Source organism: Saccopteryx bilineata, chromosome 9 (assembly GCF_036850765.1).
Source record: "Saccopteryx bilineata isolate mSacBil1 chromosome 9, mSacBil1_pri_phased_curated, whole genome shotgun sequence".
Lineage (NCBI taxonomy): Eukaryota > Metazoa > Chordata > Mammalia > Chiroptera > Emballonuridae > Saccopteryx > Saccopteryx bilineata.
In genome coordinates, this window is record NC_089498.1 from 15662280 (window position 1) to 15687632 (window position 25353).

Consider the following 25353-nt stretch of genomic DNA (forward strand, 5'->3'; position numbering starts at 1 on the left):
ACCCCCGGGGCTATTCTGTGACTGCCAATTTGCTCTTCTTAATCCCTTCACCTTTTGTCGCTGACTGACTCTGAACAAGTTACTTGATAATTCTGTGCCTCGTTTCCCCCATCTGCAGTATGGGAATAATAATAATAGTAATCTGTAGCTATGATGTGTTAAGAGAATTCAATGGAGAGAGTATGAGAGGGATCTTGGCATGGCGTTTGAAATATACCTGCTGGCGCTGTGCCAGCTGACAGTGGTCACAATGACGAGAAAAGCAGTACTAATTATTAGAGTAACTTCAGCTCCTCCAAGCCTGATCCCAGTCACTAAGAAAGCAACCCACCTACAACAGAACCTCGTTCCCAGCTAGCGTGTGGCATAGGCACTCGGGAGGGCCACCTTTTATTCCTGTGTCAAATGATGGCATTTGTCAGCCTGTGTTTACAGACCTGTATTGTCACGTAGAAACAGCTACAGATCAAAGCAGTCTGGCTGGGATTTGAGAAGCTTATGTTTTGACCCTGGTTCTGCTACCAACTTTGTCAAGGGACAGCGTCCGTTTGGATCTATACAACAAAAACCATTTGAAGAATTTGCACCGGAAAAGCAGAAAGCATTTTCGTTTCCCCGTGCACGCGCCGTGGCCACGGCCTGCTTTGGTCACGCCCTTCCGGCGATCCATGGCGGTCACGGTGGTCAGATGTCCTGCTCTGTACCCAACCCCGCTGCCTTCAAACCCTGCCCTGGAAGACAAGGGCGGCTGAAACATCCCATTGCCTTACAAAGTTGAACCGATCTGTTTGAATGCTCCACGTGCTATCAATATTCATAAAACCACACTCCCCCCTCCCCTGAGGGTTCATCAACCTCTTTAAAAAGAAGATAAATGGAAGTTGTTTGCATATTGACCCTATAAGCATCCCCCCTTGGTTTCCCCTCTGCCTCATGAATATCAAAGCCAACCGCAACAGAAAAGTCAAATAAAATTAGACTCACTCAGTCATATGCGCCAAATGAGCCCGCCCATGTCTCAAAACTAAAGATGGCATTATTATTATTTTTTCTTTCTGTTTGCCCTTCAACAGAAAGGCGTTGTTAAGAGCAGAGAAAGGACTTGTGCTTGCCACAGAAAAGCCACTGGCTCCCCACTCTGACTTCCCTGAACGCACAGGAACCTCGGTACGAACCTCTGTTGTCTCTGACTGTGAAGTTTGGATTGTGAATGATTTCGGGGGGCAGACTGAAGATAAATCTTGGTCCGTTGGCTGTGTCATCCTTGTCGTCAGCACTAATTGTAACAATTGGCTGAAAGAGAAAGGTGGCCCATGAATAAGTCACACTGACACTGGCACATCATTTATTTATAAACATTTCTGGCCGGCTGGGAAACCTGGTTTAGATCTTAGTGAGCAAAGTTCCGGAGTTGAACGAAGGCTCGGAAGCCTCCGTGGGTGGGTAGTTGATGCTCTCAAAACCAAACGCGGTCCCAAAGGCCTCGCTCAGAGCCGGGGGAGGGGGAAGCCTCCTTACCTGGTTGGACAGCGGCTTGGTCTGATCACTCTCACAGATGAAGCCTTCATAAGGGGCGGCAAACTTGGGGGCATTGTCATTGACATCGAGGACCCTAATGGACACTGGGACTTTGGCTTCCTGGTGCCGGTTGTCTGGAAAGAAAAAATTCAGTCAGTGCCTGGGAGGAACCCACCCTGGTCCAAGGTTACTCTTCGGAAAGACTAAAATGCAGCCACGAGTTTGGCGGCATAGAAAAAGCCGCCAAAAAAGGGCACAAAAGCCGTCTAACACCTGATGTATACGATGTTCCGTGTGAGGGGGATGCCCGGGAATAAATGTCAGCGTTAGACCAGTGAGAGCTAAACCACTTTCCCGTTCCTGCTGACTCTGATGCCCACGTTATCCTCTAGACCAGTGGTCCCCAACCTTTTTTGGGCCACAGACTGGTTTAATGTCAGAAAATATTTTCACGGACTGGCCTTTAGTGTGGGATGTATAAATGTATCACGTGACCGAGACAAGCGTCAAGAGTGAGTCTTAGACGGATGTAACAGAGGGAATCTGGTCTTTTTTTAAAAAAATAAAACATCGTTCAGACTTAAATATAAATAAAATGGAAATAATGTAAGTTATTTATTCTTTCTTTGCAGACCAGTACCAAATGGCCCACAGACTGGTACCGGTCCGCGGCCCGGGGGTTGGGGACCACTGTTCTAGAGGCATCAAATAGATCCTGGCACCTTTGGGTAGAGTCCATGGCAGCAGTTCTCAAACTGGGGTTCCCCAGAGCAGCAGCACAGCTATCTGGGAACTTGTTGGAAATAAAAGAACGCTCAGGCCCCACCCAGGACCTTCTGAATCAGAGGCCCCGAGGGCGGGATCCAGGGATTTTGATTATAACAAGCCTCCCCACCTCCCCGCCACAATATTCCAAACACATGATCGGGTTTGAGAGTCACTGGCCTTCAGGTAAATGGGACCCCACAAATCTTGGCCCTTAAGGATGTGACGGCTCTGGGTTTCAACAAATCTGAGTGACAGGATAAGGTGTGGGACCCTTGGGTGACGGGTGTGAGTTTCAGGCTGCTGAGGGCCATCGGCTCACTGGCCGAGTCTGCACCCAGTCCTGCCAGAGAAAGCACCAACGTCGCTATGTACCAACGTAAGTGACTTCCTAGAATTTCTGAAAAACTTTATTCCATCTCAGCTGTCACTTCCCAGGCTTTGGAGAGTCAGAAGAAGGAGTATTTGGTGAAAAGAGAATCAAAACCCTTCGGAGAACGCTTACGGATTTCTGCCGCAAAAACGGATATGTTGAGCCAGGCGGTTTCCTCTCTGTCCAGAGGTTTTGTAGTTTTAATAAAACCATCCTCCGGATTAATAGTGAAAAACCTGTCGAGGTCAGTATGACGATCAATCGAATACCTAAGCAGAATGCAAATCAGGCAATTAGAGGAGACATTCCAAGCAGCTTAATATGTGAATATTTTCCCCGTGCCCTACCTAAAGGATCTTTTTCAATGAGTTGCTTGAGCTAGGCTTCCTTTTCAGTCAAATTTACTTTTCAAACTTTGTACATGAATCTTTTATGGGAATCATTTTGCCGCATTAGAATTCTTTATTCAGTACAATGAATGGAAGGGCTATTTAGCATATTTGATTGAGAAGCGTAATAACACATTGCATATTTCTCCATATTTACTACAATCATCCACCCTCTGAATATTTATGCTATTGCATTTGGGAAGTCAGTTTGCCTCGCTTCCAAACGACTCAGAAAGTCATAAACGTCTCAAACCTTGGCCAGATTTCTGCATATGAAATATTAAACAGTTTCAAGTTTATCTAAATTTATCATCAAGGATCGTTTACGGTCCTAAACAATCAGTTTTCTCCTTATTTAAAGAAAAATGCTAACTGCAATTTTTTGAGCCAATTTACTTCGTTTATTTACTTGAATTTTAGGGGTTCTCAGGGAGCGTGGTTCTGACTTCCAGGGCGAAATGCGCAAGGCAGGCCCACCCCTTCCTGTGGCGAGCACGCTTCCCACGCTTGAATGATGCCAGGCTGTGCCTAACAGCATCGTTAAAAAGGTATTAGTTACCTCTGTCCATTAGAAAATTTGCTTTTTTTTTTCCAAACAAAAGATGAAATGCTTCCCAAAATATTATTGCAGTGTATTGTGGCAAGGAGAGGCAGGGAATGGGGCAGGAGCAGTGGCTTTTATTGGGATGACAGGTAAAGTGACTTGCCCGGGATATTGAGTTGTAAGTGCTGGAGTCCTGGCTTTCAGGAGTCTTGAACTCTCAAGCCCCTGTACCTCTCCACTCCACCACACTGACTCCTAATGAGACTAGCCCAGATGCTTATGTTAACTCGGGTAGCATGCAGGGCTTTATACTTGGGTGGTTTCCTGTTCTTCAAGAGCCTAGCTGCGTTTTCCTGAAGTTTAAAGATTGCATATGCCTGACAGCATTCATCGAGGGTCATAAAACCAAATATTAGGTGTAGCAAAGACCAGGGATGTCTCAGGGTTTAATATCTTCAAGTTACACGAGGATGGGGCTTGACCATGGTCTATTTCCTAGTTCTTGGGGTAGCCAGTATGAGAACCTGGATCTTCTAATTCCAGATCCTGGTCTTCCGAGGAGAGAGGGACCGTGTGCATCAGGCAGCACTTCACGGTGTGCAAAACATGAGCTCCTCCATGATAGCATTTCACTGTGCAGCTCCCCGCAGGAATGGAATGATCAGTCCCCTTCCCCAGTGAGGAAACCCAGGGTAAACCATCACACATCTCACAAATGTCAGCAGAGGATCAGTAACTGAGCCCTCAACAGAGGCCCTACGTAAAAAGGAGGCAAAAATAATAGAAGACTTTTCTTTTTTTGTCTTGCCACCAGGAAGTTGACTAGCTAGTTAACATACAAAATGCACTCGTAGGAAGAAATACAGTCATTCGAAGCATGATTCTACAGAAGTGAATTGGTTTTGTCACGTCCTAGGTGTATATAAGAAGTTCATGCTCCACTACATAGAAACTGAGTGGTATTGAAAAGGCCACTTGACTTCTTTGAATCTTAGCTTATTTATCTTTTTAATTAGCATATGAATAGCACCTAACTTCTGAGTTGTCTGTGAGAATTACATGGCATCATAAGTGCTTAAAATATACAACCTGGTGCCTCACACTTGGCTAGCGGTACAGCTGGTAACAGCTGCTCTTATTTTTGTTGTTACTGCTGCTGCGACCAACTGTGGATAGATGTGGATAGAGAGTGGCTCTCAAATGCCACTGTACAGAGTGTGCCTTTCATCCCACAGCCAGTGGAAGATCCTGGAAGGCTTTGGATCAGAGAAATGTTATCAGGGAGAGGAATAGGGTGGGTAAGACAGCCTGAGCAAGACAGCATTGAGGAAGGGACAGAGGACACTTCAGGGTCTGATACAGTATTTAATGAGTGAGGTGATAAGAAAGTTAGATGTTGGGGTGACCGAGGGAATAGAAACCGACGTGATGAAGAGGGGACCAAGAGGATTCAGGTGACATCTGAAATCTGTGGGAGGCTGGAAGAGACCCGGAGAGTTTCTAGCCTGTGCACCAGAGAGAGGGAGACATTGGCGAACACAAGACCAAGTCAACTTAGCGGGAAGAAGAGGCTGAAATTCAATGAGGGGTATTTTGCCAATGTGAAGGGGTCAAAGATTGAACTTGATCCCAGGTTCTAGAGTCAGAGGAGGGGTCAGTCTCTTTTTTAAGTACAATATGTCACAGTAAGCTTTAGCTAAGAATTTTGTTTTGCATGAATGAGTGAGCCAGTACCGGACAAAGCAACTACGTGAAAACACACAGCACACCACAGAGCAGGGGTCGGGAACCTATGGCTCGCGAGCCAGATGTGGCTCTTTTGATGGCCGCATCTGGCTCGCAGACAGATCTTTAATAAAAAAAAAATGTTAAAATATATAAAACATTCTCATGTATTGCAATCCATTCATTTCCTGCCGCGGATGTTCATGGTTGCAGGTGACTGGAGCCAATCACAGCTGTCCTCCGGGACAACACCAAATTTTTACTGGATAATGCGTAACGTACACGGGTCGTTGTATGGCTCTCAGGGAATTACATTTTAAAATATGTGGCGTTCATGGCTCTCTCAGCCAAACAGGTTCCCGACCCTGCCATGGAGCTAGTACAGAATCAGCACCAGGGAGAGGATCTGCCTGGAGGCAGAGAAGCTGCAACACTGACTCAATTCAGTGATGGCATGGGGGAGATCTCTCTAGGCGAGTGGACACAGAGGGAGAAAGGCCAAAGTCAAGAGGCTGAGCCTCAGGGACCCCCCCCCCTTGCCTGGGCAGGGGTCAGCAGCTAGCAGAGACACCTTGAGCGGTGGAGTGTGAGGCGTGAGAGATTACTGCCAAGGAAGCCGAGAGGAGAGAGTATTTCAGGAAGGCGGCGGCGAACGAAAGGGCGCCTGATGCCACGGAGGTTGGAGGGAAAAGAAAAGTTACGCAAAATGTTCATGCAGCTAAGAGCGTGGGTGACACGGCAAAGCCTCCCGTACCTATATGTCCAAGAACACAAATTCTTTTAGAGGTGAGATAAGCAATTAGAAAAGTAGACAGTGAGGGTAGGAGACCCAGTGAATAAAAGGAGACCCAAGTGGGTGGAAGGGGGTTGTTCAAGAATTTCCCTGCTCATCTCTGGATAATTACGGACATGCAAATTGCCTGCGCGTATGGTAGAGCTGCCTTCGAAGACGTGGCCCAGGCAACTGGCTACAGAAGTGGGCCCTTGGAGACAGGTGCAGAGCCCTTGCACGCAGGGCTCCGTGCATGTTTGCGTCATCATGCTTCTGTGAAGTTCCTCAAGCCCCTGGAGCTTCTGGACCAAAGTGACATCATTTAAAATCCAGGCCATGAACACGTTTGAATAGTTAAAGGTGTAACGGTGACCCTCAGTCATCGTGTAACTTATCTTCCCGCACAGAGAGAACGCAGTACTCTAACCTTTCGGGGAAATCTTGTCCTCGTGGAGGCCGGGCTGGAGTAAAAGGATCAAAATGGACTCAGGTTTGACAGAGACCAAAATCCCGCCTCCAATGCTGACTGTCCAACTTGACTTTGAGGCATTCGCGTCATCCCTCCGAGCCTCAGTGTTTCCCTCTGTTGAATCCTAACGCTGTTTTAACCTCCAAAACTGTCTGAGGACTGACTGTAAACTAACACAGCATGTTGTTGGGACCGAGAAGATGCTCAGCAAAGGGTAATTCTCTTCCTTTCTCCCAGAAGGAAACACATTTAAGGGCTTGAAGGCAATGGAACAGTGTTTACATTTGCAACTTCCTTCTGCTCTCTCAGCATTTGCTTTGGCGTAAGCAGAAAATTCCAGTGTCCATGACAATTTCTTTTCCTACTCGGGTCCGTTTACTTTCTCTTTCTGCTTTACTGAGGTATAATTGACAAATAAACACTTGTATGTATATATTTAATGTGGACAGCATGGTGTTTTGATATAAGTATACTCTGTGCAATGATTACCATGATCAGGCTAATTGACAAATCCAACACCTCACAGAGTTAGAAACTGTGTGTGTGTGTGTGTGTGTGTGTGTGTTGTGAGAACATTAAGATCTACTCTCAGATTTCAAGTATAAAATAATTGATTATTACCTATAGTTACCATGTTGTACAGTAGCTCTCTAGAACTTATGAATCTTACAACTAACTGAAAGTTGTGCCCCATGACCAAGATCTCTCCGTTATCCTCACCCCCTGGTCCTGGCCACCACGGTTCTCGGTTCTCTTTCTTCACTTGATTTTTGTCCACATGTAAGTGATATCATGCTTTATTTGTCTTTCTGTGTCTTGCTTATTTTCCTTTTCTCAAAACTCATCCACATTATCACAAACGGCAGGATTTCCTTTGCTGAAGGCCGAATGACATTCTGTCACATATATGCACATACCACGTGTTGCATATCCAGTCACCCACTGACGGCCCCTTACGTGGTTCCCCTGTCTCGGCTATTGTGAATAACGCTGCAGTGAACGTGGGGTGCAGCTCTCTCTTCACAATACAGACATCGTGGACAACAGTAGAGAGGTTCCTCAGAGTACAGATGGCAGCTGAAGTTGTTCTGTGGGTTGGACCTTGTCAACCCCTGCACTAGACAGACATGTATGTCCCTGTCCCTTATTAAGTGTGCAGGATTGATGCACACTTGACTGCAGGATTGACTGCAGGATTGATGACAGAAGGGTAAGGGTGGGGGGAGGGGAGGCAGAGGGAAGAAACCGGGGGGAAGAGAGTTAGGGAAGCGGCCCCAGAAAGCAGCGTCTGCTAGAATCCAGAACAGGACAGCTCTCGGCAACCGTAACCTTCCGTCCTGTAAACGTCCAGAATCTGTGACTCAAGCCTCCTTCTCAGCCTCATCGCTCATTAACTCAGAGCCGGGATGGGGTGTCGGGGGAAGGCAGGGTCCTAAATGAACTTTCCAGCTTGCTTTTCTAAGTCACACACACAAAAAATGTCCCTACTCAGTAAAGCATCCTTAACTTGTTTGGCACGCTGTAACTACTCAGCAGCAGCTGGACAGATGGAGGAGCCTGCTTTCCTAGCCTCCTGTTCACTGGCTGTGTCATTCTAGGTAAGTCACCCTGCCCTGCAGAGCCCCAAGTCCCTCTCCACGGACGGATAACAATTGTGCACCTCATACATTATTAGCTCATACGCCTGACGCACCCAGTGGAAGAACTGGAGCCTAAGAGGGTGTCCGGATCAGTGATAATGACCATTCTTATTTTACAATTATTACTGACACGTCACCACAGGTCCCTGAGGCGCACAGGCCCAGCTCAGGGTTACGTCACAGGGAAATCTCCTCCAGAGAGACACTGTGTACCTTAAAGGAGCCTGTCCAAAAAGTCAGCAGCGGAGGCGAAGCAGACCTCTGTCTTCTCAGCCTTAGTCTCCTGCACCGTGCACTGACCCCGACTCTCCCGGACCCTTTTGGAATGAAAGGCTGTGGTTCCTGCAGGACTTTCCCAGACCCCCTCGACTGTAAAATTCCCCATCCCGGCTTTTAAAACCACTCCCTATGTACCGTATGGGGCTGTTGGCCGCGTCGGGGTCTTTGGCATGCACTCTCCCGACCACGGTGCCGGCGGCTGCGTTTTCCTGGACTTCGTGGACGTAACTTGGGGCCAAGAACATGGGGGGCTCGTCAGCGTCCTCGACCGCGACCTTGACCGTCACGGTGTCCTTGAAAGGCCCGTTGCTGATGAACTTCGGGTCGATGTGCACGTTGGCCGCCTCCACCTTCAAGCTGTAGGCTCTTTTGGTTTCAAAATCTACGGGCTGACAGGAAGGAAGAGAAGATTGGTAACCAGTTCCTTGAATGAACTACAGAAGAGAAAGGTCTGGCTGTGTGGTACGGGGCACAGGGAAGAGCCTCTGAAAGAGGGAAAAACAGTGTCTGTTCGATATCCAATTACCTGAGCCATTTGGTCAGAAAATCAGACAGGTCTTTTGCCGAGACCTGGAATATGCTTACGGGGTAATTCTAGAAACACAACGGGCACAGAAGGAGCACATGACCTGACATGAACCTCTTCTATGTAAGAATGCTAAGGCTGCTGGAAGTCCCTAACGATCATCTAAGGATGAGAGGGAATTAAAACACTACAAAAATAAATGCTAAAGACTCTTTTGTAAAGTACAGAGAATCTCAGGAATAAAAATACCCACAGAATTTCAGCCCGAGGTGTTTTATTCAATGATGACTCTCCTCCATACATAAACACATCTGGCTGAATCATGTTGACAGCCTCATTTTTTAAAAATTTCCAACCACATAGCATTTTCCAAAGTCTGGGACCCTGACCAGCAGTGGCCCATTAAGATGACTTAAGATGGTTTATGGGTGATATGGGTTTGTTGAATCACATTAACATACTTATTGACATAGTTATTCCTTTTCCGATTCTTCTACTTCTGAACACATCCTGAAGATCTCAGTATGCTGCTGATTTCTAGCATGCCTGTTATGCTTCTTGACCCCCCTTTTTGAGAGACTACACTATAACTTGCTAGTCAGACGACAGTGACATTATATTGTTTTAATTGTGTTCATTTTTAGGATACCTCATATTTATAACAAGTGATAAGAAAATAAGACTAATGCTTCTTTGTAATAAGACTGTGTATGTGCAAAAAAGTCCAATTAAAAAAAAAAACAATTATAGCCTGACCAGGTGGTGACTCAGTGGATAGAGCATCAGCCTGGGATGCAGAGGACCCAGGTTTGAAACCCCGAGGTTGCTGGCTTGAGTGCGGGCTCATCCAGCATGAGCACAGGCTCACCAGCTTGAGCATGGGGTCACTGGCTTGAGCATGGGTTTATAGACATGACCCCATAGTCACTGGCTTGAGCATGGGTTTATAGGCATGACCCCATAGTCACTGGCTTGAGCCCAACATTGCTGGCTTGAGCAAGGGGTCACTGGCTCAGCTGGAGTCCCCTTCCACCCCCCACCCTGGTCAAGGCACATATGAGAAAGCAATCAGTGAACAACTAAGGTGCCACAATGAAGAATTGATGCTTCTTATCCCTCTCCCTTCTTGTCTGTCTGTCCCTATCGGTCTCTCTTGCTAAAAAAAAAAAAAGAAAAAACAATATAGATTTTACACATATATGAAAAAAATTAGGAAGGAGCATTTGAATGGCTGCAGCAAGAAGGAAATTGATGGCAAACACTCCTTAATTCTGAATGGGAGGGGGGTCAGCGAATCATCGGGCACATGGTCAGAAGTAAAATCGCAGCAGAGAAGCAAGTCCTCACGCCTAGGAAACAGGACTTTCTAATTAGCACTCTGGAGGATGCCACCCTGCCAAATGTTTGGAAAGACTTGGGTCTTTTAAGGCAAACATCTGCCTGCCGTGCTGCTGTCGGCTGCCTGGCAGACACTTAGTCTGAATGAGCGCACAATCATGGGGTTCGGTTCTGACCTAATTCTACAAAACTCCCCGAAGGAAGGATGATTCCAGTTTCCGGAAGGTTAAACACATTCGACATCCTTGACACGGTGACCGTCATTGTCCCCGCCTTCCGGTTCCCCAGAGCGGGGGAGACACTCCCTTCTCTTGAAGCAAACTCGGCACCCAGCGGCTCCAGCATCCTCAAACTCACCGGAAGTTCCATCCTTCGCCGGGTTACTCAGCAGCAGAAAAGAATGCATGTGCAGGCTGAAGGTAGGAGATGGTTGAAGTTTCTCAAAAGTCTCTGAATTATTTAAAAAATTTATTTTAAAGTTGGAATGTGATAGTTCAGAGCCATGCTCAGTAGAAAACGTCTAGCCTCGGGCAGTCTGGACAGTCCTGGAGCAGAACCTTCCAGCTTGGGTTAGGCACATGCTGGAGCCTCGTTGCCCGTGGCAAGCCCGGTTGATACTGTGATACTGCACAGTTATGTGCAGTTGGATGCTTTTCAGATCCCAAGCAAAACGCCCTAAATCTTAGCCAACATTTGTCTGGAATGCCCCTTCCTACTCTGGTGGGGTTTTACTAAGTTTTTTTGGTGGTTGCCCAAGCCTCACTGCCTTATAAAGTCCTCTTCAACTCCCCCAGACAGAAGAGTGTGGTCCGTTCGCTGGCCTTCTGCAGCCCAACTCCTGCCCCTGGAAGTTGGGGCGCATCCCACAGGCCTTTCCTGGGGCTTGTTGACTCTGGCTAATCTTGGCCTCCCTCCCCGAGGCCCAGGCAGGGCTGCACCAAGTGATCATATGGCACCAATCGTTCTGACTACATGGGAAGCAGAGTAGAGGGATAACATGTAAACATTTACCTAAAACACATTCCCTGCCTCCTTCCAAAGAGGATTTAGGGTTGTTTCCCCTGTGAACGTTTATATCCGTGTGGTGAGTAGCTGAAGTAAAGCTAAATGAGGCAACACACTTCATAAGCCATAAAAACCTTAATACCCCCTCATTCGCTAATCCCACCTCTGAAAATTCTCCCTGAGGGATGAATTCAAGATAATACCAAAACAAACAATATTCAAAAACGCATGCTGTCTGTTAACACAGAGTAGAGGGTTGGATCTCATCCGGGGAAATGTACCCACAAAAAACACCAAATCCAACTGCGAGATTTTATTAAGGAAATAATGGTCCGTCAATAGGATGGGATGTTATGGAGTCATTAAAAATGATTATGTATATTATATAACAGCATGTCAAATGTTTATGATGTGACATTAAGTTAACAAATCAGATCGCCCAATGATTGCAACTGTGTTAAATGTTACACAGCCACATCGAAACACATGCGGGCGAGGAATATAAAGCAATAATTAGATGTAAACGTGGCTTTATTAAAATGGGGAATATTTAAAATGTTTTCTACTGCTGCTCTCACACTGTTTTACAAGGAGTTTATTTGGTTGAAAGTAACTAACTCAGAAACGGTGCCAGGGTGTCTCTGTGATAAACAGGAGTCCCCACTGGGTCAAGGGTGTTTGCACTGAACAGATTGAATTTTCCTCCAGAATGCGATCAAGCCAGCAATAAGTCCTGTCTTTATTTTTCATTGGTTCTTCCTCAGCTCAGCACACAGAGGCTGTCTGAATGTCCGGGGGGCAGTTCCTTCTCTCTTCTGCCTGCACCCCTGTCCCACCGGACGCGTCCCGGGTCTGACGCAGAGTCAGTACCCAAGAAATATCTGTTGCCGCCTAAGCTCTTTAATAAATGAATGGCTGTGCCACCCTAAACATCCCTCGAATGCTTCATCGTCCCCTCTTCAGCCTGCTTCAGATCTTCATAATTTCTCCCTCGAATTCCAACAACAGTTTTTCTGATGGGTCCCATTGTATCTGTCTCAAAACCCTCGAGGCTGAACTCGTTCAAGGTCCTTAAACCTGCTGTGTTTCCCATCGATGATGCCCTATTCCGAGTCCATTGCGAGCTCTTTCTTTTTGGCCTGCCCGCCCTTCCTCTTCTTGTCTATCCGGTAAGTTCCTACTCATCTACCTAGAGACTCAGCTCAAGAAATGCCCCTATAAGAGCCATTCATGTTCCCATTCATAGACCTCATCCGGCTCTATCCCCGCTGGTTCTCAGCTGGGGAGTGATTGTGTTCTAGCTTAGCTTGGGGCGAATTCGGCCATGTCCAGAGCTATTTTTTATGATCACGATGGGTGGGGTTGGGTGTATTCTTACCCTCCAGTGAGGAGGGGCTGGGGATGCTACTAAACATCGTATGATGCACAGAGCAGCCCCTGCCGGGGAAATGACCTGTCCTGAAACATCACCCGGACGGAGGCCGAGAAAGCCCACGCTGTGTTAACTGTTTCACATCGCTGTCCAGTTCTGTCATGATCTCCCTGCGGCCACAACTCTGTCACTTCCATTTTAGATGCCCAACCTCTCAAAAAGGGCCTGCCTGATCAATAAGAACTCAATAACTCTTGGTAGAAAACTTGGCTAATAAATCAAGAAATAAGTTATAAAAAAAACACCCTACAGGTATACTAAAGAATATATATAAGGCCCTCAGGTTATGACACAGTTCCTTTCCTACGAACGTGACATAACCTGACTTTTGGTGTAAGTCGAAACACACCCTAGCCCAAGTCACTTACCTATCCTAACACAGTTGTAAAATCATAATCTAGAACATAAAAATACAACTAAGCCACAGAAAATGAACACAGTGAGTTCTTTCACCGCACACACATAAAAACTAGTTTTCCCTCGTAGTTTATTAAGTACAAAGCTACTGGCATAAGTCGAAACACTCACATCTCAATTTCTTTAAGTTTCTATGGGAGTGAGCTCCAGACACTTGAAACATCATATGTCAAGACTGTCATAACCTGAGGACCCCTTGTATATATAAATATTTTAAGGTAGAGGAGGGGAGATAGACAGACTCCCGCATGCACCCTGACTGGTATCCATCCAGGAAACCCATCTGGGGCCAATGCTTGAATCAACTGAGCTATCCTCAGTGCCTCAGGCTGGCCCTTGGACCAACTAAGCCACTGGCTGCAAGAGGGGAAGAGAGAGAAGGGGGAGATGGAGGGGAAGAGAAGCAGATGGTCACTTCTCCTGTGTGCCCTATCCAGGGATTGAACCTAGGACACCTGCACACTGGGCTGGTGCTATATCCACTGAGCCAACTGGCCAGGGCCTAAAGAATATTTTTAAAAGACAAAAATATTTCCAAGCTCTCTCCATACCCTTTTATAGTATTGAATCATATATAATGACTTGCACGTGGACCCATCCATTTACTCTGTTAAATTCACCTCTCAATTCTTTTTTTTTTTTTTTAGAGCATATTGGGAACTTTGTGCTGTTAAGTTTAAGACATGAAACAACATCTTACTCTGCTTTACTCCTAAACAGCAGGGCTTTATAGGATATGATCTTTTTGCTTGAAATAAACACATTGAAATGGGAGGTAATGTGCAAAGTAATCTTATGCAGAGAGCTCATTTGCGATGTGTGAGTTCCATGGGGTGATTTAAATGTTTCAGGATTTTAGAGACAGTGTGTTTGTTTACGTCCTGAATACACAGGAAACAGGTGACAACCTCAGCATCACCAACTACCCAATTACTTGCACAGCAAAGGATGGAAGAAAAAAAATCACTGATGTCGACAGCCATACGTCAGCAAGAGGGATAGTCACATTAGTAATTAACGTGCAAAGATGACAGCTCCATGCTCCCCACCGTGCACACAGAGAAACCCGAGGCAATGACTGTCCCAGCCCCCGTGGCTGAGGGTCAGGTTTCCATGGCCACACCATTCACTGTCACTCATGTTGACTTTTCCCGGTATCTAAAGCTCACCCCAATTCCATGTTCTTTTATGACAGAGTCACCCCTCTCTTCTCCTTGCTCTGTGTCCCAGCCTTCTGTCTCCTGAACCCAACCATGCCTTCAAATGTGACAAGGCAGCTTCCCCGCCCCTCTTCCTGAAAGAGTCCTCCCAGGAATTCCCCCACCCGCCCTCGCTTTCTCCCCAGCTGCCGGCCTCTGTATTGATTCTTCAAATTAATTTTTTTTTTTAGCAGTATGACAGTCCTCTCCTTCCCAGCGCACTGAGGGGCTTTGTATTCATGCCACAAAAACCAAGTTGAAAACGAATGCGTGATTAAAGCCAAGGTAATCCCCTCATCCCATTCGGATGTAATGCTCCGCGCACGCTGATGATGGAGAGGGGTTGATTTCTCAGGTGGGAAATCGGGAGGGGGAAATGGCTTCAGAGCACACTGTAACCGAACGTGGGTCCTGCCGGGCTCGCCTCTCTAAGCCCTGGCTGGGCCAGCTGTTTCTGAAATGTCCGCAGAGGGAAGCTGTTTTAAGAAGACTCGAGGTTTGACTTCCATGTCTGTGACTGCCTAGCTGTGTGACGGGGACGGGGTCCAGCGATTTAATGTCTGAGCCCCAGTGTCCTGGTCATTTAAGTAGAGGTCCCATTGTCCCTCGGGATCATGCTATCTACTCTTTTTTTTATTTTTTAATGATTTTTGTGAAGAATAAACAAGCAAATGTTTGGAAGAGGCGCAGGCTTTGGCCTGGCCAATATTGAGTATTGAGAAAACGTTTGAGTTTAAAAACAAATCAAGAAAAAGTAAACAATACCCTCCCCTCCCCACTGTAGTGACTTCATCCCAAGGACACACTATTAAGGACAGTTGAGCCGACGACGGAAGAAGGACCGTTGTTGTTGTTGTTGTTTCTTGGGTTCAGTTTTGAGAGAAAAATCACAGCAGCGTCGTGGGACTGGATGTCTGAGACAAGCCAAGTCCCGATCAGCCTATAGGAACCTGCCCAGCTCGGCAGAGCTACACGGGGACTCCGTACACACTCAGGGCTGCTTCTCCAGAATGCAGACCGACCTAGCTGTCCTGCCTTCCATCACGAAACCGTGCCAAGAACAAACAGGCGATCTCGGGCTGGCATCGCCGGTCTCTGGAGCCAGCCGCTCGGCCCCCGCCTCTGGAATACAGTTCTGCTGTTTCCCCAGACTTCAGGCGCAAAATCAGGGCAGCCCCCAGATGCACAGATTTGCATTGTTCAACCTCCAGCTCCCTGCTTCCCAAGATGCTGCCTGGCCCCGCTGGCCACACCAGGGCTGGGTCTGACCGCTCACCTTTCTCAGCTTCACCACGCCCTCCTGTGTCTCATAGTCCGTCGTGATTTCAAATAACTCCATCCCGTCTCCGTCAACGATATTGTATGTGACTAAGCCATTTTCTCCAATGTCTGGGTCTTTCGCCTTCACTCTCCCCACTTCCTCCCCGGGGACGGCTGCTTCGGACACAGACATCTGATAGACGCCTTAAAAAAAAAAAAAAAAAAAAAAAAAAAAGAGAGAGAGAAGAAAGAAAGAAGACATCTATTTTTATTTTCCCTTTTACTTGTCAGCTGTAAGACTTTAGATTTCATTGAATCCCAATACATTTCTCAAAGGGTTTGAAATTGAACTTTCTATTGATTGAAAACATGAAAAGAAAGACGTGAATAGGTGAGGGGGGATCCCGCATGGCCTGCTTGTCAGAGAAATGTGTTCTGCAAAGAATGATGAAACAATACCGGGGTCCAGGGTGTTACAGCGGGGTCACCTGCCCACTGCGAGGAAAGGAAAACAAGGCTTGGTTACATTTCCCAACAGCAAATGATGGTGGGCCGGGTCCTCATTCGACACTCCAACAACCAAGGCATCTTAGATCTCTGGGATGGTCCTCGAGGTAATTCTAAAGTTCACATATGTCACTGCCAGATTCCCAGGAAAAACAGACAGACAAGCCTTCTCTAAAAGCCTTCCGCGCAGCTTCCATATTTATTTTTAAAAACAAATGAAAATTTTATCTTTCGGGGTTGTGATTCTTCTAACTCTCTATCTGACCATATTCCTACTTCATCTCCTTCACCAGCTGATCCAACACTAGCTTCCCTGGAAAGGTATCCCACCATGTGACCCTTCCATGAACGTTTATTTCCTATTTATGGGGAACTTAATCTGTGCCAGTCACTGTCCTAGCTCCTGGAGACTCAGTAGGAAATGGAATCATCAACGTTGTCTCCTGAGTGAGGCACCCCAAAGAGACTCCACGGAGCGAAGCCACACTCCGCTGTCACTGCTAAGGGGAAGGAAAGCATAGCAGGAGAAGGGACAGAGGATCACGAGGCAGCGAGATGGGACTGTGCGTGTAATCGTGTGACAGCGTGGCAGAAATGTGTGCGTGCCTGAGTGTGTGTGTGTCAGCGTGTGTGAGACGGGTCAGTGAGTGTGACTGTTCCCTTGCATTAGGTACGTGTGGGTCAGAGAGAGAGAGACTGATTTTGAATAGGGTGGGCAGGGAAAACCATCCTCAGCCGAAGGCAACTGAGCTTCCCTTGCGGGATGGAGAAAGACACATCATGTGACTACGTAGGGATAAAAATCACACACAGAGGGAACAGCAGGTGGCAAAGACCTTGAGGTGAGAATATGCAGATACATACTGAGTAGCAAAAAGACAGCTGACCGGAGCCCTCTGTTATGAGATAAGGGTTTGTAGGTAGATTGGAACCCAATTGTATAAAAAAAGAGCATTGGAGGAGATGCCCTACAGGTTTTGTTTAAACTCGCTGGGAAGCCACTGGAAGGTTTCAGTAGGCGCAGTGAGATGTGTGATGTGAGATGATCTTACCGGCACTTCCACATTTTATTTTATTTTTTATTTTTATTTTATTTATTTATTCTTTTTTTTGTGTGTGTATTTTTCTGAAGGGAGAAGCAGGGACACAGAGAGACAGACTACTGCAAGTGCCCAACCTGGACTCACCCGGCATGCCCACCAGGGGGCGATGCTCTGCCCATCTGGGGTGTTGCTCTGTTACAACCGGAGCCATTCTAGCACCTGAGGCGAAGGCCATGGAGCCGTCCTCAGCGCTCTGGCCAACTTTGCTCCAATGGAGCCTTGGCTATGGGAGGGGAAGAGAGAGACAGAGAGAAAGGAGAGGGGGAAGGGTGGAGAAGCAGATGGGTGCTTCTCCTGTGTGCCCTGGCTGGTAATTGAACCCCAGACATCCACACGCCAGGCCAACGCTCTACCACTGAGCCTGCCGGCCAGGGCTATTTTATTTTTTAAATGGTTATTTTATTGATTGCAGAGAGAAGAAGGGAGAGAAAGGGAAGATGAGAGAGGAAGAGAAGGAGAGACAGGAACATTGATCAGTTCTATGTGCCCTGACTAGGGATTGAACTAGCAACCTCTGCAGTTCGGGACAATGCTCTAACCAACCAAGCTATCTGGCCAGGGCCACATCCACATTTCAAAAATATTCTCTGTGAGGCGATACGGAAAAGCAAATACTGTCCATATTAAAGGACAAGTGGTAACTGGGAGTCTGTAGATACTAATTTACATGAAGGGTTAGAAACACGTGCTGTGAGTTGATTTTCTCCAAATCCCATTTGTGTTTGTGGCCGTGGAACTGGTGAGTGCAAGGCAGCAACGCGTCCCTGACCACGTGACTGTACGAGAGCGAGGGCATTAACGACTGCCCGCTAATAAGGTGGCTCCGCCGCTTCCTTCCAGCACACGGGACAGTTTTAGTGTGGATCACGGAGCGTGCAGCTATATAAGCCTTAAGCCTATTGGAGGGCTGAACCTTGTGCCCCGTCAGGTGAAGCAGACTTTCTCCATCTATTTTGGGACTGCAGGTTGCCTGTAATCCCCTATCTCAGTGTCTCCCTTGCCTAGTTGCCTAGATTGCTGTCTCCGGAGTCCTATGAGTGACCATAGTGCCTTCACAGGGCCGTATTTGGTTGTCTCCCTTGTTCCCTTACTTGCAAAAAGAAAAGTCTCCTCTCTGGAGATAAACTCACAGGCTGTCCCAGCTACTCTCCTATCCCAATAGAGAAGGCACATTCATGGTGACAGTGTACCGGCAGCTCCCGCGTCATGACCATCATACTGTACCGCTGTCTATATACCTAGACATACAGAAATAGATTTCTGTTCACATACTGGCTTTGCTACGTTATTTGGGCAAGTTAACTGAACCTTTTGCGGAACCCAGTTTTAGCTGCAAAGAGCGGGCTCTTAGGGAGACTTGCAATAGTAGTAATGGCTCGTTAATGATGGTAATTGCCGTTATGGTTTTCATAGCAACCTTTCAAAATCAAGTTTTCTTTTCCTCAGCAATCCTATTATCCATTTTGTAGAAGGACGGACCATAATCCCTCAGATAATAATCATGGCTACCATTTGTTGACAATTGATGCCAGCCATCACCGTAAGATGTTATCCTAGCTCATTCAGTTCTAACAATGTCCTGTGAGTTAGGTCTTATGGAAGACTGGATTTTCCCAACATGGCCAAAACAACATCTCCTGTCCCCACTGCTCTTTCTTGAACATGACTTTGCCATTATTTCTACTATAAGGTGGGGGTCTACAAGAACTGCATGTCAATTTGGGTGGTCTTAAGACCACAGTGGAAATGATGTGATGGGGTTTCTGAAGGGAGGTCACAACAGAGAGTACAGTGTCTGTATGGGTGACCTGGGGGTCTCACTGTCAGAACCCGTCCAACCCACTCCATAGAGAGGCCCTCGTGGAGAAAACCCAATAGCCAACACCAAGCCCCAGCCCTGTGAGTGAGCCACATTGCAAGTGGATCCTCCAGTCCCCGTGAACTGTCCTCAGTTGATGTGCTGGGAACAGAAACAAGCCGTCTCCTCCAAGTTTTGCCCGAATGGCAGACTTATGACAAAAATAAACTATTGCTATTGTTTGAAACCACAAAGGTTTGGGGCAGTCTGTGACATAGCAGTAGGTCACTAATTCAGGGACTATTATACCCAGGTTAGAAATAAGAATACCGAGTCAGAGGCAGGTTCATTAATTGCTAGAGCACATCATTAGCATCTGGTAAAATACTTAACAAAATAGATTTTCTGTTTTGGGATCACAGAACTTCTTATGTCTCCTGTTTCTCCTACTAGATCTATTCCCCTGAAACTTGTTTCCTTTGGTTCTTTCATTGTTGTTGTTGCTGCTGTCTTGCTTTTGCCTTTTGCAAGAAGGATATAAAGAGTCTCCATTTTTCTAGACTTAATCGTCAAAGTTGAGCAAAGCAAGAACGGGTCAGAGAAGACAGCCGGCTGGGGCACCATGCACCAGCGAAACCCAAGCCCACCTACTTACTCTGCGGAAACTTTGGTGGGTTGTCATTGACATCGGTCAGTGTGATCGTCACTTTGGTTGTCCCTGAGAGTCCACCCATGTGTCCCCCCATGTCCTTGGCCTGGATCACCACGTGGTACTCCTCCTTGGCTTCCCTGTCCATGTTGGGAAGGGCTGTTCTGATGATACCTGGACAAGGGAGCAGAAGACATCACAGGTTTATAACAAAAAGAAGCCCCAAGGCCGGGAAATACAAAGATGAATGAAACAGCACCTAGCCCTCCAGGAGCGTTACTTCAGCATGGTCATTATAACCCAGAGCGGCCAGATCTGGAGTATCATACAGATGGATTTTCCAGCAAACTGTCACCATTATTAATAGAGCATTAAAGTTTTATATATTACATTTTAAATGCAAGTAATAACCTCCTATTCTCAGGAGTAACACTTAAAGATCCTAATTACTGAAATATCCGAGGGCCCGCTGCATGGGTGCCCATGATTAAAGCCATGCTTTTGGACTGCCAGTCATATCTTTTGAAAATCTATCCCTGTATAAAATTCTTGGGAACATGACTATGGTCCATATTACGTTAGAAGCAGAAGGCATATATTTCATGCAATACATTAAAATGTTAATAGTAAAATTTCAAAGAGTGTACCAGATGGGTTAAAAATATACACAGTGCTTTATACAAGCACTGATTCTGCTGTGACCCATTACTGATAACAACGATAAATTAATGATTTGACTAGACATGATCCCTGAATATTACTACATGATTTATATAGAAACCAGGCTCACTTAAACCTCTTGGAACACGTGTAAGCTTTTTCTTTGTCCACATGGCAACATCTATAACAGAAGGATGAAGGCACTGTGGAAGCCTGAGCCCACAGCCCTCTCCTAGCCTCCCCCCCAACAATGTTTCCATGTCTCTCAGAAACAACCTTGAGCTCATTGGGCCTCGTTTTCCTGATCTGCAAATAACTGGGTAGATTCAAATTAAGAGTCCCTGAAACAAAGAAGTCCCCCACCAGTTCTAAAGCTGAGATGAAATCCCACGTTCAACCTTGGTTAAAATGGAAAGGCTAAATGCAAACACTTTTTATGAAACCAAATACATTGTGACCTGAAGCAAAGTGGCAACCAATAGGTGATGCCGTAGCTCAGTGGAAATCATCTCAAGTAGATGAGCGAAAGATCTGATTGGTGGATTACGTGTGTACATAGAAGCAGAGATAGATTAGATAAAGTTTAACTGTAATAATAAGTGTGAATTATTTGTGAACATCTTTCAAATACACAGGGCATATTGTGGAAAAAGAAAGGGGTTTAGTGGGTAATATTGTGGGCAAGCAGTTCCACAGGATTTTAGTGTGTGTGTGTGTGTGTGTGTGTGTGTGTGTTTTATTTTTCCACTGATTTGGGTCAGAGAGAAAAGGGAGAGAGTGTGAGAGAGGGGATGGGGGGGAAGAGAGAGAGAGAGAGAGAGAGAGAGAGAAGGAAGCATCAACTCATTGTTCCACTTGGTTGTTCCATTTCATTGTGCACTCATTGGTTGCTTCTCCTCTGTGCTCTGACTGGGGACTGAACTCACAAACTCAACGTGCAGGATGATGCTCTCTCTACCCACCCAGGCTAGTGTGTAAACTAATAAAAGGATCCTACAATCAAATATGGGATAAGTGAAGTGAAACACTGTGGTTTTGGTTGTTACATTAGTTCACTCTCCTGGTTTTGCTATCTGTGTTCTGTAAGAAACCCACCGACCCTCCCTCCTGGATGCGAAGCCCCCCCCCCCCCCCGGCATCTCTCAGGCCGTGCTGGGAGTGCGGGGGGGGGGGGCTGGTGAGGCGTCATCCCCCCAACGCACTTGCGCATCCAGACCCCTCCCACCACTCTGCACTGTGGCCCCCTGGGAGCTGCCAGTTTTATGTCAGCCCTCAAGTTCTGGGGTCTCTTAGTTTGGATCCACCATTGAGTTTTAAGACAACATTTAAATATTTGAAGATAAATTCTTAAATTTCAGTTGACTTCTAGGATGTGATTTTCAGCTGAAAGTAGTATTTTTAAGATTACATTTATTGTTGTGACACAGTGAAATGCAGACAGGAGCAATCAGAAATGTGGTTTGCTGGCTATAAGGCACGTGCAGAGTGTCCGGGACTCGCCCTGACCCTGTCATATTTGAGAAAACGGAGAATCAATTAGGTTGAGTGAGCAGGTCTGGGCTCCTTATCCACAGCGTGTCACAAATCACAATGACATTTCATGGTACCTGTCTGTGCCTCCACCGAAAAGTAAGGTTGTCCTTCGAGGATACTGTACACCAGCTTGGCGCTGTTTCCGTAGGTGGGGTCGTCTGCGTCGGAGGCGGTCACCTGGATCACGGATGTGCCTTAAATGTGAAGTAAACTCATTAGCAACGGCCCCGCAGCATTCAAACTCTATTCTGGTTTACAAAGAATTCTCATCTTAAAATGGAAAACTGAGGAGAATTTATTAGCATGCTTTCATTTTCCTGAGGCTGATATATAAAGTAACCTCCTTTCCTTCCTTTCTTCCTTCCTTCCTCCCTCCCTCCCTCTTAATTCCCATACCTTAAAAATGAATTCTCTATATTCATCGCACATCCTGCTATCTTGTTAAATAATTAAAATAGTTAAATAATACTATGCACGTAATATTATGAAAATATTGCACAGTTAAAATAATACTAGAAACATTGTTGCAAAGACATGCATAAGGACCCATGCAATTGAAATGTCCAACCTAACAAATAATTAAATAAAAATCTCCCCAAAGAGCCCAATAAAGGATAATTAGTGATGAATTGCTCCTCATGAAAGGACACAATGCAGCCTCCCATCTGTAGCCAGGCAATAAATACATCCTTTCATTGTTGCTTTGCATGTAATAAAATGGCTGCTAATGCTACATTTTAATTAATTTACGGCGATAAATATGATCCAGAATGCCGTTCCCTACTGGCAGGACAGTTGCGTCTTCCCAGCTCTAACACGTCTGGTAGTCAAACAACAGAAGCCACCAGCTGACAGCTGGCGAGATGTAAGGTGAGCACGTGAGGGTCAGGATGGAAGGGAACCAGGGAATTGCAGGAAGATGAGATTCTGTTTTTCCTAGAAAAGCTTCTGTTCCTGGATGGTCACAAGTAGCTGAGGACATGCAGTGTTGGGCTCAGACCAGGGATGCTGAAGGGAGAGAACTGGCAATCACCAAACTCCTCGATGCCTGCCGGGCACTGTTTGGGGCACAGCCCGTGTGTGAAAGGTATGAAGTGTTGCAGTCTATCATGCAAACTGGGTTATGGCTAAAGTCAAGAATCTAAACCCCCATCCAGCAAATAACCAGACCCAAGTTCTTTCCGTGACATTTTCTGCACAGGGGCCAGGTTCCGTGTGGGAGCCCGTTTGTACCACCTCTGCCCACCCTGTAACACACAGGTTTGTCAGCGATTTCCACCTGGTGTGACAGTCAATCTCGCTTTCTTCCAGTTCCTCTTCTGTAAGTCATTATGTCATGCAAACAACCATTCTGAGCTCTGCCCACATGGCCAGGCACTATTCTCGGTAGTGTAAGTTTATACAGTAGAGTAGGCTCTATTTTCCACCGTCATGGTACCTCTAGGGAAATGATTAGATGTTTTTAAGCTTAATTTGCACCTAGAACCTTACTAAGTCCATGACAACGCATTTGTTGATAACTGTGTTATTTAGCCCTCACCAGAGTTGACATTCCCTCACTTTATAAATGACAAAACGAAAACTGAGAAAATGCAAGACAGTGTCTGGGTTCACCCCACTGGTCAGTGGCATGGCCATATTTCAAACCCAGGGCTGCCGGACAACAGACGACTCTCACAGGCCATGATGGAAAGTCCAGGTGTTAGCCCTTAGAATCCGGGAGTCCCCAAAGGTGCCAGCAGTGAAAATCCCTTTGGAGAATTCTTTCTGGTGACTTAACCTCTCTGTCTGTGGTTTAGCTGCTGACACTATTGTCTCCTTTCTAAGGATTTAGTTGCTGTCTGCCGTTTCCCATTAAAATCCCCCGATGACCACAGCAAGACTCAGGGGCTGGGCGGGGCACAGGGGAGAGAGAAGGTAGCGAGTAGCGGCTCTACCTGGCTTTGGTAAAGAACGGCCTGACCTGTGGTGGCGCAGTGGATAAAGCATCAACCTGGAAACACTGAGGTTGCTGGTTCAAAACCCTGGCTTGCCTGGTCAAGGCACATATGGGAGGTGATACTTCCTGCTCCTCCCCCTTCTCTCTCTCTCTCCTTCTCTCTCTCTCTCTTCCCCCCTCCTCTCTAAAATGAATGAATGAATAAATAAATAAAGTAAAGAATGGGAAGGGTTTGACTTTACCTGGAGGCAGAGGAGGAGACTATTTTTTCCTTTTTTCTTTTTTGGGGGAACACAAGCTCTGTATGCAATGTGGAAGGAGCTTGGTGCTCTAGAGTCACTTCTGCATCTAACTTTCTGGAGCAGGTTGCCTCCCATTCTCAGTGCTTGGTTTTGTCGTCTGTACAGAACGGGTGGTTTGCTCCTGGTGATCCTTAACCCTCTGAGTAGTACGGACGTTCGTGTGCGTCCTCGTGCCTCCTGACCATCCAGAGGACGGTCGATTTATTTTAAAAATGTGTAAGGCAACATTTACAAAAAAGGCAAATGTATGTTCTTCTTGTTTTCATAAATTGATTATCAAACAAACATGATTTTAAGTTAATAAAACTGGAACTGGAACTAATTTCCTTTTTTGGGAAAAAAAACAACACCTCATTCCCCAGGGATCAGCGAGCATGAAAAAAAACCTCACTACTCAAAGGGTTAAATTCATCTGCCCTCTAAATCTCTGATTCACATAACCAGACTCAGTCCCTGATCAGAACAGCCCTGCTCACTGTCTGAAAGGTAGACCTTCCCTGACACGAGATACGTTTCCCAAAAAACCCACAACAACGTGCATTCCATGAAGTCAAATGAAAGTTACCACCAGCAGAAGGTGGCTCGCTCAAGAACTCCTTCAGGGAATCATGCGGCAGATCTTGATGAATGACGAGAAGACACACCTGCTTCTGAACTGTTCTAATGGGTGGTGACATAGTATCAGGCTTAAGTGTATATTCTGGATCTACTTAATAGGCCAGCTGTCCTTGAATAAATGAGGTGACCTATTTATAGCTTGGGTTGCCCGTCTGCAAATTATGTCAAATAGGACCTACCTTATTGCAAAGACGCGTCATTGCAAAAGTTAAATGCGATAGTGCATGTACATCATAAATTAATGCGATAGCTACAAGCAACAAATGTTACCACTACAATGACTAATTGAACATCAACGTGCACTGGCGACTGGATGCATGTTACCTCTCTAATCCTGCAAGGCTGGGAATTGTTATTCCCACTTCACAGAGGTGGAAACTAACGCTAAGAGGACAGATGTCACTGATTCATAGTCACACAGCCAATAAGCGCCAGAGCCAGGAATGACCTGGATTCAATATTGTCCTACTCAGTCCCTCACACTCCCTTCTATTTTCTAAGTTCAGATTTTAAAACCTCAGATCCGTCTTGAACATCTAAGACTGCAGATACAAAGTTTTCATCTGTTATTCCGCCACAGAAAATGCAGCATG

General features: G+C 46.2%; 1 protein-coding gene across 2 annotated transcripts in view; it reads right to left on the reverse strand.

Annotated features, from left to right (window-relative positions):
• CDH11 (cadherin 11) overlaps positions 1–25353 on the reverse strand; it is a 151430-nt gene that overhangs the window by 21480 nt on the left and 104597 nt on the right. For both annotated transcript variants that reach the window (XM_066242950.1, XM_066242949.1), the window contains 7 exons: positions 21976–22095; positions 19715–19882; positions 15668–15855; positions 8610–8863; positions 2789–2925; positions 1519–1652; positions 1176–1293 (listed from right to left, as the gene is read on the reverse strand). In XM_066242950.1, coding sequence (XP_066099047.1) covers positions 1176–1293; positions 1519–1652; positions 2789–2925; positions 8610–8863; positions 15668–15855; positions 19715–19882; positions 21976–22095 — 1119 coding nt within the window. The remainder of the gene's footprint in view (positions 1–1175; positions 1294–1518; positions 1653–2788; positions 2926–8609; positions 8864–15667; positions 15856–19714; positions 19883–21975; positions 22096–25353) is intronic.